This window comes from Narcine bancroftii, chromosome 1 (assembly GCF_036971445.1).
Source record: "Narcine bancroftii isolate sNarBan1 chromosome 1, sNarBan1.hap1, whole genome shotgun sequence".
NCBI lineage: Eukaryota > Metazoa > Chordata > Chondrichthyes > Torpediniformes > Narcinidae > Narcine > Narcine bancroftii.
In genome coordinates, this window is record NC_091469.1 from 357,961,790 (window position 1) to 357,979,458 (window position 17,669).

Here is a 17,669-nt window from a genome sequence, read left to right on the forward strand (position 1 = left end):
TTATTTCTTCAAAGAATTCCAACAAATTTGTTAGGCAAGATTTTCCCTTCAGGAAACCATGCTAACTACCTATTTTACCATGTAACTCCAAGTACACCGAAACTTCATCCTGAATTATAGATTCAAACACCTTACCAAACCACCGAATTCTGGCGAACTAGCCTATAATTTACTGTCTTTTGCCTACCTTCTTTTTTGAAGAGTGGAGTGACATTTGCAATATTCTTATCATCTGGAACCATTCCGGTATCTAGTGATACCCAATCACCACGAATGCTTCCACAACTTTTTCAGCATCCTTCCTTCTCTGTTCAGAGCTACCTCTACACTATCACTTTTCAGCTCTTTTCTCTTCTTCCCTCCTATCCATATCCACTTATGAACTCTTGCCTGTTGTTCTGTGCACTTTTCCTTGCCCCTTCTTGCCTCCTGACCTCTTCTCCCCCCATCTTTCTATTCTGGCGCCTGCCTGCTTTTTGCTCATAGCTTGATGGAGGGCTCAGGCCAAAATATCACCTCCACCATCAGACTCCTCAACAACAATCTCAATCAGGGACTTATTTAAGGACTCTTACTTTTGCACTTTATTACTTGGTTTTTTTTCCTCTCTGTTTTGTGCAGTTGTTTACATTTCTTTAATTGTTCACATGTGTAAATTGTGTACAGTTTTTTTGTATTACCATTAAATGGTAATTCTGCCTCGCCCACACAAAAAAGAATCTTAGGATTGTATGTGATGTCTTTGACAATAAATGTGAAATCTCTTGCTTTCTATAGATGCTGTGACCTACTGAGTTTCTCCAGCACTTTTGTGCCACTGTTCTGCAACAGTTTTGCCTATATGATTCATTACTATCTCATTCTTGTCATTAGAAATATGTAATATTCTACTCAGTGAAATCTTCAACAGTTCAATACACATGCTACTTCACTTCATTCTAAGATTCTTTTCAGACCATGTCTACATACACAAGTTGAAGTCAATAAGAATAAATCCAGGAAAATCCCTTCTAATAAATGCAGGCAGTTGCTGTTGGAGTAATAACATTTCTTACAAAGTTGATCAATGTAATGGATATGCAGTACCTTAACATTATTGAACTGTATTCCAAGCATTCAAATTTGGTTAGTTATGATATCTGAGTTGACTCTTATATATTTCTCTAATCCTACTCCTCTAGTGATTACCCTCCACTGGGCCATGCTAATTGCAAATTTTTTTTACCACATGGCAGACCGAAGGCAATTTTGTGTAATATTATATTTCTTGTTTTATTATATGACAATAAATAGTATCTGATCTCCTCCACTCAGCTGCAACTTAAAATTAATTTGATTTTTCTTCTTCCCAATTCTTCCCATTTCATCCTTAAACATTAACTATATTTCTCTTTCCACAGATGTTACCTGACCTCCTAAGTCTTTTCATTATATTTTCTTCAGACTTGTGATTTGGACTTCCAATATTTACCTTTTTTAATAATATTCACCTTTTTTAATTTCTAATGAAAATTTCATATTGTATGGACAATTTTACAATGTGAGAAATCATTGTACTTATTAATACAAGTTGATCTACTGTGGGCAGTGATTTTGTACATTCATATTCTGTAAGATTGAAATACTAACAAGTAAAAAACACTCTAATAAAAGTATTGCACGGGAAACCAATAGCCATTGCTCTCCCTGGTCATCAATGTCATCAAAAACAATTGTCTAAAGAATATAGGCTTTAAATACAACTAAGCTTACAATTTTCTAATAAACCAAAATACCTTTTAAATAAAAATATAGAACATAAAATAGGTAATGGTACACCTTAGCTGGTACAAGATTTATTTCATAAATTAGAGTACAAATGGTTGCATGAACAAGGCACAACACCCTGGTCATGAATTGCCTGTTGTTTGAATAAAACAAGAAAATTTTTTGTTATTCTAGCTCTGAAGCTGAACTTCAGCAAATTTCAATACCATCTCCACAATAAGACATGCAAAAACATCATACCTGGTGTTGAAACCAAAAAAACTTTCTTTATCCTCAGTGGATATTTGATCACTGCTCCATGTTGGGTGTTCTTTTGTAACAAATATTTCATTTGAGGCTCCTGGTATTGCATCTGCATCAGTTTTGTTTCTCAACTTGAGGCTCTCAGTGGGTGTAGAGAAAATATCAGACTGGGAGATTACAGTGAAAGCATCATCAGATTTCAATAGTTCACCTTCGGAGTCTGGTGTGTAATTTGAGCAAATTTGCTGAAAACTGTCACTACTTTTATCTGATGCAATCTCTTCTCCATCTGCACATTCCATGCCCATAATATCATCACCAATTCCACCATCTCGTTCCAATTCCAGCTCCACTAATAGGAAATGTGGCAAGAAAAAGGAAGAGAAATCATAAATTAGGGATTAACACATGGACATTTATTAGTATCTTTTTAAAAAATTATTTTATTTAAGAATTTTGAAATCACATCAATAAAACTATTCAATAAAACTACAAGAAAAAATTATACATGCGGTGTGTGTGTGTGTGTGTGTGTGTGTGTGTGTGTGTATAACCCCCCTCCCTTCCCCCCTCCACCCACACTCCCCCTCAGAATATACCAAAAGAAAAGAAAATAAAGAAGAAAGTAAGTTTGGAGAATGTAAAAAAACAAAATCTCAATACTATAATACTGGGCTTCCAGAGAGTCCCTCAAATTTTCAAATCAACATATTGTAAATATGGGCTCCATATTTATCAAAAAATTGATATTTATTACATAAAATGTTATTTTCTCAAGTAGAATACAGCCTCGTAGTTCAGCATCCTATCTCTCCATCCCTAAATCTGTATTGGATTTCCAAGTAATGCCAACTTGTAATGCCAAGTAAAGTCGTAAAAATTCAATTTGATACATATGTGGTAGTACAGATCTATCACCAATGTATATAGTGTATATAGTTACAGTATCTAGACTGTGCTTACAGTGATTGGCTGAGAGCTTAGCCACGCCTACTGACTGGGCCTTAAAGGGTTGTGTCCCTAGCCAGGTCGGATCATTCCGGACTGGTCAGCCACCTGTGAAGAGCTCCTGTCTTTTGCTAATAAAAGCCTTGGTTTGGATCAACAAGTCTTTGATTCTTTCGACGAGCTCTACAACATATTTATCTTCAATTTAGGTCTAACCTCTTTACTATTACCCAACAAAATTAACATCAGATCCTGTGAGACTTTAACCCCTATATATTTTCTCAAAAAAATTCTTATCTCTAACCCAGTGGTTTTCAACCTTTTTTCTTTCCACCCACATATCACTTTAAGTAATCCCAATGCCATAAGTACTCTTTGATTAGTAAGGGATTGCTTAAGGTAGTATGTGAGTGGGAAAGGAAGGTTGAGAACCACTGTTAGTATTTCAATCTTGCAGAATATGAATGTACAAAATCACTGCCAACAGTAGATCAACTTGTATTAATAAGTACAATGATTTCTCACATTCTAATATTTTGCTTGAGAAAAATTGTCATTGGCCCATTTCCTTTGGGGTTATGAAATCATCCACATAATAAGTTAATTAGATACGATTTAAAAAGTGGTTTTCAAGTGGTTTTCAAACTTTTTCTTTCCACTCACATACCACCTCACTAATCATAGAGCACCTAGGCATAGGGAATACTTAAAGTGGTATGTGAGTGGAAAGAAAAAGGTTGAGAACCACTGCTCTAACCAAAAAGGTTTTACCCTAGGACACTTACAGATAGAATGCAAAAAAGAACCAAGTTCCTGACCACATCTAAAACATAAATCTGATAATATTGGATTCATTTTTTTTTCATTTTTGAGGAGTTGAGTATAATTGATGCAAAAAATTATATTGAACCAATCTATACCTAACATTAATAATTTTTGTCATATTTTCTTTACATAATTGCTTCCAATCATTTTCATCTATTTGTCTATTTAAATCAACTTCCCATCTTAATCTCGATGTATGCATTCCTAATTTAGGAGGTTTTTTTTTGAAGTAATATATACATTACTGAAATAAGCATTCAAACTGCCCTAACAAATCAATAATTCTAATTAATTCTGTCTGGGTAATATCAAGCTAGGACCTAATTTATCAAAAAAGAAAGCCTTAACCTGATAATAACAGAAAAAGGTATTATTTGTGCATTACATTTATTCTTCATTCATTCAAAAGTAATAAATATGCCATCTTCAAAACAATCTTCTATTTTCTTAATCCCCATTCTACTCCAAATCCTCAAAAAATTCATTATCCATAGAAAAATGAAGAAGTCTATTTTGATATAAAGGCATTTTTTGAGAAATCAGAACTTTTCCTCCTATTTCATAATCTATTTTACTGCATAATTAAATCAAATATTTAAAACAAGCATGTCTCAACTTCCTATTAACAATTTTGAATTCCATTTATAAATAAAATTCTCCAGACTATTTTCTCCTATTTTTCTTAATTCTATTTTAACCCAAGAGCAAGTCTTCTCTATATCAAACATCACATTAATACATTTCAATTGAGCTGCCTTGTAATAATAATTAAAACGGGAAGTTGAAAACCTTCCAATTTAAACTTCCAGTAACTTTAGATGCTGAGAAGACCTTTGATAGGTTAGAATGGAATTATTTATTTAAGGTATTAGGAAAATTTGGTTTTGGATCTACATTATTAATTTGGTTAAATCTTTATATAAAATTCCCTCTGCTTAAGTTGTAACTAATGAACAAATTACTTCTGCTTTTTCATCGTCTAAATTAAGTAGACAAGGATGTCCTTTATCACCAACTTTGTTTGTTTGAGCAATAGAACCTTTAGCAGGAGAAATATAAGATTATTTTATTTGCTAATTATGTTTTGGTTTATATAACAGACCCTATACATTCTTTGCATCAATTATGCATAAGATTGGAAGAATATGATGAAATTTCAATTTATAAGATTAAATGGGAGAAAATTTAAATTATGCACTTGGTTAAGGGTGATTATACTCAATGTAGAAAATTTGCTTAATTTAAGTGGCCAGAGGATGGAATTAAGTATTTGAGGATTAAGGTTGATAATGACCTAAATAATTTATATAAATATAATTATTTACCTTTAGAATAAAATTAAAGAAGATTCGAATAGGTGGCATAATTTGCTATAACCTTAGTAGGTAGAGTTAATTGTATAAAGATGAATATTTTTCCAAGAGTTCAATTTCTTTTTCAGTCAATTCCTTGTTTGATTCCCCAAAAATTTTTATTGACTTATATTCATATATTAGGAAGTTTTTTTTATGGAAAGGAAAGATGGGTAGTGTGTCTTTGGAAAAACTGACCTGGACATTTATCAATATCTTGATTATTTAAACAAATTCAGATGTAGTGAGAAAGCAAAGCTCAAATGCACTTTTTGACCAAAAAAAATGATGACATCATTACATTTTGCTAATATTTTTGATGCAACATGAGCACATTTTTATTGCATATTGTTAATTTTAATTGAACTGTAGTCAAAACAAACACGACAATTTTTGACAACAGACAAATTTAAAAGTTAAAATTGAATATCTTGAAAAATTTTTGTAATTTCCCTTTTGGAGAATGAAAAATATTGTTTCAAATAGAGAATTTGAATAGGCAACCATCAATTAAAAGATGAAATAAGTGAGAATCTCATCAAATTTTCCAGCTACTCAATGTCGCCACAAAATAAATTTCCAGCTTATTAATTATTTACTAAAATAACGAATCATTCAATCTCCACATTTTTAATAAAGGTATCTTTTTGCTGCCTAATATATTTTAATCAAAGTAACTATATCAAATATATCAATACAGACTGATGAGAGAACAATAAGTAAGTTGTAATCTAAATACATGTAGTTGTAGCAAAGCAACCTAGCTAACTTAAATTTTGCATTCAAGTTAGGTTTAACATAAGGATGTGCACTGCCCTCTTAGCGTTTCAAAAACTCATACAGAAGATCTTTAATAGCCCAAAAGACATTCAAGTTTAATTTTTCCCTTTGAAAATTGATTAGCTTTTTTTTAAAATCTATTTTTGAGGTACCATGTATAAGAGTAGACCTGACCTAAATACTTTGGGTTTAACTAAATCACAACGAGAACTGAAAACTTATGCATCAAGTTTCTGCAGGAGGCCAGGTATAATTTAAACCAGTGGGACAAATGTAATAAAGGACAAAATTCAGAGACAAAATATGACTGATTACTATGGCATTATGAGGCAATGTTTCAGCAATGCTTTTGACAGGAAGGAAAACTGTACATTAGGCTTTTAAACTCTCTTCAAATTTGAAAAATATGGATACTCCCCTGAGTAGCATTGCTGGGAAAATGCAAAAGAACAAGTTTCAAAAGATTGTTAACATATTGTCTGGAATGATGGCTCTCAAGGCAGCTATTGAAATATTACATTGAATATTGCAAAATCTTAGACAAGACAATAATAGAGAGTAAAACACAATGCTGGAGAAACTCAGGCCAAACTGTGTACATTACATAGCAAAGATAAAGATACATAACCAATGTTTAGGGCTTGAGCCCTCTTCAATGTATGGAAAAAATTCAGCAGGCACCTGAGCAAAATGGAGGGCGAATGGGGCAGGGAGAGGAGACCATCTCAAAGGCAGGAGGTAATGGATAATGGAGGGAGGGCATACCAGCAAACAAGGGGGAGGGGGGTTGGCTCTGTTACATTATACAGTGAGAAGGGTTCTTTCACGAGTAGTCTAAACAGATCAATTCTAACAAACAGGCAAGAACACAATTATAGAATGATGGCAAAAAGAAGCAAACAAGAAAGGCCAGCATGAAGGCTCTGTTTTGGGTTCATTCAAGAGTTGAATGGCTGTGAAGAAGAAATTGTCTTTAAGTCTGTTGGTGTTTTGATTTCTCACTCTGATAATGAGTTTATTGTCATAATCATTGCATTGAAATTGTTACATGCTGCAGCCAAACTGGTACATGATTTTAAAAAAAACTACAATAGTATCCATTAAATTAAAAAAAAATAATATTTACAGTTAGCAAAGCAAGAAAAAAAAGTTGACATTTCTTTTTGTGGTGTCAGAGTAGTTTACGATTAGTGTAACAAGGAGAAGTTCAGGATGCTGATTGACATTGGAAATAAACTGTTGTTGAACCCAGAGGGACTGAACTTAAGGCTTCTGAGCTTCTTCCCAAAAGTAGCTGCAGGAAGAATTTGTGACTAGGGTGATGGGAGTTCTTTATAATGGCTGTGCTCTTGAGGCAGCACCTCATATAGATGTCTTTATTGGATGGGTCATTGGAGCCCATGATGGACCCTTGTTATTAACTAACAACTCTTAATTTTTGGGGGGGATAAAAAGGACTTTGTAGCACTAACAAAGGAACAGCAATGGAAAATTCACCAGACAATGGTAAATTCAAACTAATAGTTTTTATTAAACTATTAATAACACAACAAATCTTATTTATCTCTAAAATTAACTCTAAATTTAACCCCACTGTGACCAAATGTAAAATGTGTGTAATTAAAGTCCCAATCTGAAAGGTAAATTTCTTAAAACCAGCATCATTTTAGTCTTGCTTGAAGGTCTTAAATTCTCAGTTCAGAAATAATTATAAAGTGCTTCTAAACATCATATCTTCAGGCCTCTTTACTTACATTTCTTTAGATGTCTTGAGAGATATTCTTTAAATAGAAGTGACCATCTTTTGAGCCAACAATGTACCTCCTGTCTTCCCAGGATCAAATCTTCTTTTTACAGAAGATTTTGGAATCTATTTTGCACACAAAGAATCTACCCTTTTTCTAAAGAGACTGGGAATGTGGCTACTATCTTCCACAATGAATTCACAAACCAAAATAAGGGTTAAACAAAGTGGCTATTTTTTTCCACAATGAACTCACAAACCCAGACAAGGGTTAAATGAAGTGGCCATACAAAATGGACCCAGTAAAAAATTCTGTCCTTTTTCCTAAGAGTCAGCAAAGTGGTATTCCTTATTTCAAAAGCCACTTATTCTGTGTTTCCCTTTGACAAGGAGAACACACAATAGCACCTATTCTGGTTACTGTAATTCAACCCTGTCTTTCACAAGGTTCCAACCCCTGTGTGTTCCAGGGTTTTGACTTCTGTACTCTCCAAACTGAACTGTTTGTCTCTCATTTTGATAATATATTTCCAGCCCATTTCTCATGTCACATGGTGTGTGACATAATTTCTGTCTTTGAAGCTCATAAAATCTTTGGCACAAATGTGCTAAAAGTATTTAAGTCCACTGAGTCTCTGAGAAGTATGCTTTCCTAAGAACTAAAATGGCTGTTTATGCAGGTGCTTCTGAACTAATACCTATTGTTTCCAGTATCTCAAGAACCATCATAAATCTTTTTCATCTTGACGCTAACTTCAAACAGCATCCATTTTCATCTGAAACTGCTTTCTGTCTTCTAACTCAAAGAACCATGTGTGTTTAAAATGCTAATGTATTGTCTTTGTGCCCCTGTAACCACCCAAACTAACTTATTAAACCATAAATAGATAAAATATAGTTTAAACATTAAACTAAGTATTCATATTAACACAGATCCATTGCACTTTAAATATTTCTCCCGAATGGAAAGAGGAAGAAGATAATCTTTCTGGGGTGTGATGAGTCCTTCAGTATGTTGGCAGTCATTCCTTAGCAGCAGGAGATTTAGATCACAGAAAATTCCATGGTGTTTTGAGCTGCATTTGCTATCTTCTGCAGCTTTTTCCAGTCTGGTGCCGAGCAGATTCCCTGCCACGCTGTGATGCATTCAGCAAGCATGCTTTCAATGCACTTGGAGAGGATATTGAGGGATGTTGGGAAACATGAAACATCTGAACCCTTCCAAGAAAGTAGAAGCATTGGTGTGCTTTCTTGACTGCCATGTCAACATGTTTGGTCAGGTCATTGGAAATGTATATTCTAAATAACTGAAAGCTATCATTTTTTTGACATTAGTGTCATTGATATGGACAGAGGTGTGGTCTCTTCTCCCTTTCCTGAAGTTAAAGATCACCTTCATCTTATTGACATCAAGAGAGAATTTGTTAGATTGGCACCATGCCACTAAACTCTATCCTCAAGGATCACCACCACCCAGGACATGCCCTCTTTACTTTGTTACCATGGGGAAAATGATACAGGAGTCTAAAGACGAGAAACTCAGTGGGATAAGGACAGCTTCTTCCCCGCGGTCATCAGATTCCGGAATAATTAATGAACCAAAGACATTGCCTTCCTTTGACTTTTTGTGCACCAGTTTTATTTATTTTTTCTGTAAGGTGGTTTATGAGTATTTGCACTATGAGGCTGCCACACAACAACAAATTTCATGACTTGTTCATGACAATAAATTCTGATTCTGAAATTGTAACAGTATTTGGCTACACAGTTGTGGATGTAGAAAGAATATCATAGGGGACTTGCAGATTACTGATGTTGAGTATAATTGCAGAGGAGATGTTATTACCTATTTTCACTGATTGCAGTCTGTTAGACAGGAAGTCAAGGATCTAGTTGCAGAGGGGACTGCTGTAGCTTAATTCTCAACTCTTGAGGATAGGTTTGCTAGAGTCTATGGTGTTGAAGGTGGAGTATAGTGTCTGACACACATGTCCTTGGCAATCACCTGTTCGATGGCTCAACAGACGACCAGACAGCTGGTGTCTCGAGTGGACCTGTTCGGATAAGAAACAAATTTAAATGGGTCACGGCTGGCTCAGCTTCGACAATTAATGTGAGCATAACCAGCTTCTCAAAATAGTTCCTGATGGTAGATGTTAGATCCACTGGTTAAAAGTAATTTAGGCCTGTTATCTCATATTGGTAAGATGGTGGCCTTCTTAAAATAAGTGGGAACTATGGCCTATTGAAGGGAGAGATTAAGGACATTGATGAATACATCTGCTAATTGAGCTGCTTAGACTCTCTGGACATGTCCTGAGACTTCATTTTGGCTGGTTCACCCTCTGGAAGACCAACCTGACCAGCATCAGTGACCATGGGTGCAGGGCTTGTCATTTCTTTGGTGGTTCCCTGTTTGAACAGAATATAGAACACATTAAGCTTTATTGGGAGAGTTGTACTTTTGTGTTGCCTGGCTTTGCTTTGTACTCCTCGATAGCATGCCTTGTCATAGTCTCTGCATGTCCATGATATTCTCTTGAGACAATAATGTGGTGGTGACCTTGCAGAGATTGTATTTGGCTGGGCGTCCTGATATGAATAATTCTAAATTGGCCCTCATGAGTGATGAGAAGGACCTCAACCTTCCTCTTACCTACATTGTTGGGAGCAACATGTACCATGACTGCTGGCTATTCATCCTCCCATTTCAGATTGCCCGTGAGCCATTCTAACACATCCTTGACCCTAGCACCAGGGAGACAATATACTAACCTGCAGAAAAACCTACTTGTTCCCTTACAATAGAAACCTCTAACACCACTGCAATCTCACTGTTATATTTCACTTTCTTTGCAGCAAATCTGGTGCTATAAACTGAGCTGTTACTGGGAAGTCATTCGACTCAACAGTATTCAACAAGGTGTACCTGCTTGAGAGAAGAATGAGCACAGGGGACTCGTACACTACAAACCTGCCCTGACTACCCTTCCTGGTGATCAGCCATCTCCTCTTTTTTTGAATCTGTGGAGAAATCAACTCACTGAGTGTGCTGTCAATGGCATTTTTGATGTCCAGGATACCTCATAGTAAATCCTTATCTTGAATTGTACTCTCCATCATTATCCAGTGATTGAAAAGGAAGAAGTAACCAAATGGAGTTCAGATCAGAAGACATCTGTATCGAGTCCTGGAACTTGCAGGAGCATACATAGGTAAATATGAGGAATTGTTAGCAAAATTCAGATCATCGGGTTTGAAAGAAAAAGAGAAAGGAAGTCACAAACATCCCTTAAATTTATCTCTTAAGTGATCCAGGTGGAATTATTAGCAACAATTATTCAATGTCCATTTGCCACAAAACCAAATCTATTGTATACTATTGGTTTCAGTGAAAATGCACATCAACAGGCTTAAATATAGGTTGTTCCCTGTAGCCATCAGGCTCCTGATAAACTCTCATGCTGTCCTTGTTTAGCACTCATTGATCTTCCTTATCATTGTAATCATAAAGTCCACAGTTATATGTAATGTGAGAGGTAACCTGCTGGTCTGTTTTGGAAAGAACCCTTATCCTGTTCATAGTGTTTTGTGCCAAATACATTCAGTTAAACTGAAAATCCTGCAAGTAAAATGCTCAGAACTTCAGTTGTATTGTACACTATTTATAAAGTACTCGACTGGCTTGCAGTCCAAAGACTGGCAAAAGTAGAACAGCATTTCATTGAGCACTCAGGACACAACAGGAAATTTAATTGTGTACCTCGCTGGCTTTGGCATGCCACACAGAGAACCATAGAATATAATAGCACAAAAACAGGATCTTCAGCCCGTCTGGCCTCGGCCAATCTATTATTTTGTATAGATCCATCGACATGCAGCCTCCCAGCCATGAACTATCCAACCTACTCTTAAATGCTGAAACTGAACCACATCTATCATTTCCACACATTCACAACCCTCACATTTCACTTATAACCCTCAACCCATAACCTCTCATTCATATCTCACCCAACCTCAGTGGAAAAAGCCTGCTTGCATTTACCCTATTTATAGCCCTCATAATTATGACCATTGTTATAAAATCTCCCCTAATTTTCCAAACTTGCAGAGATAAAGTCCTTACCTTTCTCCATAATATAGCTCTTCAAGTCCCAGCAAGATCCTCATAAATTTTCTCTGCACTCTTTTAATCTTATTGGTGTCTTTTCTGTAGGTAGCTGACCAAAATTGCACACAATACTTCAAATTTGGCATGGCCAATATTTTATGCAACCTCAACATAACATCCCACCTCAGTATTTTCATTGAAGAAGGCCAATGAGAAAAAAAGCCTTCTTTATGGCCCAATCTACCACATTCCAGGAATTGTGTATTTATATTTCCAGATTCCTCTGTCCTAGCCTATCAGGTGGTTTACGAATTCTGGTGCTTTGTCTCAAAACAGGTGGGTCCTTCGCAACCTTGGGAACTGGTACAGGGTCAGTAGTGTGGGAAGGAATGACTTCTGGACCTGCTCCAGAATCACCAGCGTGAGGCAGTGGAGCCTCAGCATGGCCATCTGAAAGCTGACCAGGGGGTCACAGGCTGGGGTGGGGGGGGAGTGAGTCCAACCCCTCAGGCTCACTCTGAGTAAGGGTGCAAGGAAGGAGTGAACCAGCAAGGCCAGATCTCTTAGGGGTACAGTGTCAGTACACCCATCTGGGAATCTAATATGAGCGTAGTTGGGGTTAGTATGCAGTAGCTGAACTGGTTGGACTAGGGGGTCTGTTTTATGCGCCCGAGCGTGGCTCTTCAGTAGCACAGTTCCAGGCTCAGGTAAACAGACTGCCAGTCCATCACAGTACCTGATCTCCTAGGAAAGGCAAACATACGTTCATGAGGTGTTTGATTTGTTGCAGTACACAATAAAGACTGAATAGAATGCAGCGCCTCAGGCAGCACCTCCTGCCACCGGTTCCGGGTTACAGGGTAACCATGTGTTCTTAAAGCAAGATTAACAGACTTCCAGACTGTAGCATTAGCCCTTTCAACCTGCCCATTGCCCTGCGGGTTGTCGCTCGTGGTACGGCTGGTGGCAATTCCTTTTCGTAGCAGGGCTCACCGCAGTTCAGCACTTATGAATGCTGAGCCTCTATCAGTATGAATGTAATTGGGAAAACCAAAAATGCTGAAAATTCTGTCGTGATTTAATGACAGACACATATCAGGGCAGCGTATCGCAAAAGGAAACCTGGAATATTTATCAAATGGAGGGCGTGCCTTTGTGTCATAGTCCCGAACCCATTTGCAGTAGTTAGAAAAGAATCCCATGACTCCTGGGTGGCAGTTTGCTATGGATCTCTTTTAGCCCCTCCAGCAGATCGTGACAATGCGTCAGAGGGATCATTTAACCTGCCCGGTCTGTACTGGATCTCATAATTATAAGTCGAGAGTTCTATTCGCCAGCGTGCCATCTTATCGTTCTTGATTTTACTTTTGTGTTTAGTACTGAACACGTAGGCTACAGATTTCTGATCAGTGACAAGAGTAAATTTTCTGCCAGCTAGAAAGTGTCTCCAGTAATGAACAGCTTCAATAAGGACTCAGTAGAATTTCTGGTGTAATTTTGTTGAATGACAACATTGTCTGACTGGCTTAATGCAACCTAGATTGTATACCTAAAATGGATGAGAGGGGGGGGTGGGGGGGTGGTTTGGGAGGAAAGGGGGGGGGGGAGAAAAAGTCACTGTATATGTGTGAAAAAGAAATAGTGTATATCATGGCTAATGTGATTTATGGTGTGAAAAATAAAAAATTTAATTAAAAAAAAATGAAAAAAATAATAGCCTGCTGCTCGGCTGCGCTGGGGGCAGGCTGCTGTGGTCGGAAAGCCATGTACTGTTGCCCTGGATCTTGCTGGAAACTTCTAAATTTTACTTGAGAGTTCTGTGCAGAATTGAATTCCTGAGGAGTTCCATTTCCCATGGAATCTGCAGCTCTCCCAACAGGCTCCATCACTATTGGCTGGCCAAGTGTTGCTGATGGGAAGTGACCACATTCTGACTGGAATGGTAACCAGGTAGATGAGGTTTCTGTGCAGGAACTGCTGGTACTGGGTGCCCTCTGCAGCCTTGCCATTGCACTGCGCAGTTCCCTGATACAATTTACCAGTTACTGCACATATCCCTACTGTTCACCGTGCAAGTCCTGGCCTACACTCCCAAAATGCAACACCTCACACTTGTCTGCATTAAATTCCATCTGGCATTATGTAGCATATTTTTTTTCAGCTGGTCCAGATCCCACTGCAATCTCAGAAAGAATTCCTTGCGATCAACCACAAACCTCAATTTTAGTGTCACCTGCAAACTTGTTGATTCAATTACCACATAATTATCCAGTAATATTGCAGAGCATCATTCCGTGTGCAGTGCATGGTGAATGAGACTGTTGTAAAAAATGAATGTAAATACTTATTGAAGAGCCTAAGCCTCAATCAACAAAGGAGGGTTCAGCAGGGCAATTAAGGCCTATCTTTGATAAGGTGAATCAATTGGATTAAAAAAAAGATAACCTTTAATGGTGAGATTTTTAAAGGTGCTAGAATTCAAAAAACCAAAGTGTTCGTGTGCACATATCAATAAGAGGTAAGAATCAGATACAGCAAACAACATGCATGGACTTTAGTTAGGCCTTTTACAAGGTTCTACATTGGAGATTAGTCAGAAAGGTTCAGTTGCTTTGTATTCATTGTGAGGTAGTAAATTGGATTCAACATTGGCTATATGGGAGAAGCGAGAGAGTTGTAGTGGATGATTGGAGGCCTGTGACTAGTGGTGTGCCTCAGGGATTGCTGCTGGGACCATTGTTGTTTGTCATCTATATCAATGATCTTGTCAATAATGTGGAAAATTGTATCAGCAAATTTGTAGATGACACAAAGATTAGAGGATTTGTGGACAGCGAGGAAGGCTTTCAAAGCTTGCAGAGGGATCTGGACTAACTGGAAAAACAGGCTGAAAAATTGCAGATGGAATTTAATGCAGACAAGTTTGAAGCGTTGCATTTTGGAAGGACATACATGGTAAATAGTAGTACAATGAGGAGTGCGGTATAACAGAGGGATCTGGGAATACAAATATAAAATTCCCTGAAAGTGCCTTAAGGATTATAACTCCCATTTGATTATTCTTGGCTGCCAGCAGGGGCTGACACAGACAAGGAGACACAGCATGGAAGATCTGGAATGGAAGCTTGCTGCCTCATGGCTGGCCTAATGGTGCAGTTTACATCAACTTTAAAGTAAAGAACCGTTTCCTTTGTCCATGTGTTGTCTAAGAACTCACACATAAGAATACAAGATAAAAAGAGATATGGTTGTAAAGAGAACTTTTGGTACCTTGGCCTACATAAATCAAAGTATTGAGTATAGGAGTTGGAATGTTATGGTAAAGTTATATAAAGAAATTGGTGAGGCCAAATTTGGAGTATTGTATTCAGTTTTGGTCACCTAACAACAGGAAAGATATCAATAAAATTGAAAGAGTGCAGAGAAGACTTACTAGGAAGTTGCTGGGACTGCAGGAAGCATATCAGTTCCTGTCTGAGCAGCGAAATGGATTTGTTCCACTTTGCCTATGTTAGCAACAGGTCTACAGTGGATACCATGTCACTGGCTCTACACAAAGCCCTGGAACACCTGGACATCAAGGATGCATATATCAGAATGATCTTTATCAACAACAGTTCGGCATTTAACACTATCATCCCTTCAAATTTGATCAGCAAACTAGGACAACATCTCACTGTGTAATTGTATCTTGGATTTCCTCACCTCCAGACCACTATCAGTGAGCATTGGTAAGAACATCTCCTCCACAATCTCAATCAGTATTGGAGCACCACGGTGGTGTGTTCTTAGCCCTGCTTTACTCATTTTACATCTATGATTGTGTGGCTCAGTATGACAACTCCACCATCACAAATTTGCTGATGATACCATGGTAGTGGAGTGTATAAAAAAAGGGGAATGAGTCTGCATATAGGAGGTGAGATTGAAAACTTGGCTGAATGCCATCAGAAAGCAGCAGCAATCATCAAGGATCCATGTCACCCAGCACACATTCTGTTTTCGCTGCTGCTGTCAGGAAAGAGGTATTGGTGATGGCCAAGCATTTTTTAGGAACAGCTAAATCTAAACATAGAAATTCAATTTGCTACATAGTCAATCTTAACCCTAAGGCAATCGACTTAATATTCCCTAATAAAGACAACATTGGATCAAACGGAAGACTCACTTTTAATACTTTTTCCAAAAAATAATTTAACTTGTACCTAAAAAGTCTTAACCTTGGAGCAGGTCCAAAAATCGAATGAAAATCTGATATAGTTTTAGGAATGCAAAGATGGCATACTGAAATGAATTCCTGTATTCCTTTAGAAAAGATAATGTATAATTTGAGGGATAAATATCATTTTTTTGTAAAAGTGTGGAACCCTTACCTAAAAATTCTTGGTTTGAAGATTTAATCTCTCAGTCTGTTACGTGGTGGTATCTCAGTTTCCACAGCTAAATAGTTGAATGTTTTTTAAGTGATGGTCTTTCTTCTTTCTTAGTGGGTAGAAGCGCTGAAGAGCTGGCTCTGAATGGGCAACTAAAGCGGCATCATCTGCAAAGAGTAGTTCACGGACAAGTTTCTCTTGTGTCTTGGTGTGAGCTTGCAGGCGCCTCAGATTGAAGAGACTGCCATCCGTGCGGTACCGGATGTAAACAGCGTCTTCATTGTTGGGGTCTTTCAGAGCCAGCTCTTCAGCGCTTGACGTCCTGCTATGCGGAAACTGCCAAAATGTTTGGCCTGGAAGTCAGCCTGAAGAAAACTGAGGTCCTCCATCAGCCAGCTCCCCACCATGACTACCAGCCCCCCCACATCTCCATCGGGCACACAAAACTCAAAACGGTCAACCAGTTTACCTATCTCGGCTGCACCATTTCATCAGATGCAAGGATCGACAATGAGATAGACAACAGACTCGCCAAGGCAAATAGCGCCTTTGGAAGACTACACAAAAGAGTCTGGAAAAACAACCAACTGAAAAACCTCACAAAGATAAGCGTATACAGAGCCGTTGTCATACCCACACTCCTGTTCGGCTCCGAATCATGGGTCCTCTACCGGCACCACCTACGGCTCCTAGAACGCTTCCACCAGCGTTGTCTCCGCTCCATCCTCAACATCCATTGGAGCGCTTACACCCCTAACGTCGAAGTACTCGAGATGGCAGAGGTCGACAGCATCGAGTCCACGCTGCTGAAGATCCAGCTGCGCTGGATGGGTCACGTCTCCAGAATGGAGGACCATCGCCTTCCCAAGATCGTGTTATATGGCGAGCTCTCCACTGGCCACCGTGACAGAGGTGCACCAAAGAAAAGGTACAAGGACTGCCTAAAGAAATCTCTTGGTGCCTGCCACATTGACCACCGCCAGTGGGCTGATAACGCCTCAAACCGTGCATCTTGGCGCCTCACAGTTTGGCGGGCAGCAACCTCCTTTGAAGAAGACCGCAGAGCCCACCTCACTGACAAAAGGCAAAGGAGGAAAAACCCAACACCCAACCCCAACCAACCAATTTTCCCTTGCAACCGCTGCAATCGTGTCTGCCTGTCCCGCATCGGACTTGTCAGCCACAAACGAGCCTGCAGCTGACGTGGACTTTTTACCCCCTCCATAAATCTTCGTCCGCGAAGCCAAGCCAAGGAGTGGGTAGAAGGGGGGAGGGAGGGGAAGGTGAGTGTTAGTGGGGAAGAAGAGGGAAGTTGGGGGGATTTTATTCAATTATATACTTTTTGTATAAATATATTATAACTGATGTTATATGATTTAAAAATTATAAATAAAATATTCAAAAAAAGGAAAGAGGTACAGGTGTCATAAGACTTGCTTCATTAGGTTCAGGAACAGCTGCTACCCCTCCACCATCAGACAACTCAACAACAAACTCAATCAGGGACTCATATGACTCTTACTTTT

The 17,669-nt window shown here is 38.2% G+C and overlaps 1 protein-coding gene across 2 annotated transcripts in view; it reads right to left on the bottom strand.

The window, feature by feature from the left end:
- cobl (cordon-bleu WH2 repeat protein) overlaps positions 1-17,669 on the bottom strand; it is a 389,570-nt gene that overhangs the window by 52,106 nt on the left and 319,795 nt on the right. For both annotated transcript variants that reach the window (XM_069912158.1, XM_069912164.1), the window contains one exon: positions 2,008-2,362. In XM_069912158.1, coding sequence (XP_069768259.1) covers positions 2,008-2,362 — 355 coding nt within the window. The remainder of the gene's footprint in view (positions 1-2,007; positions 2,363-17,669) is intronic.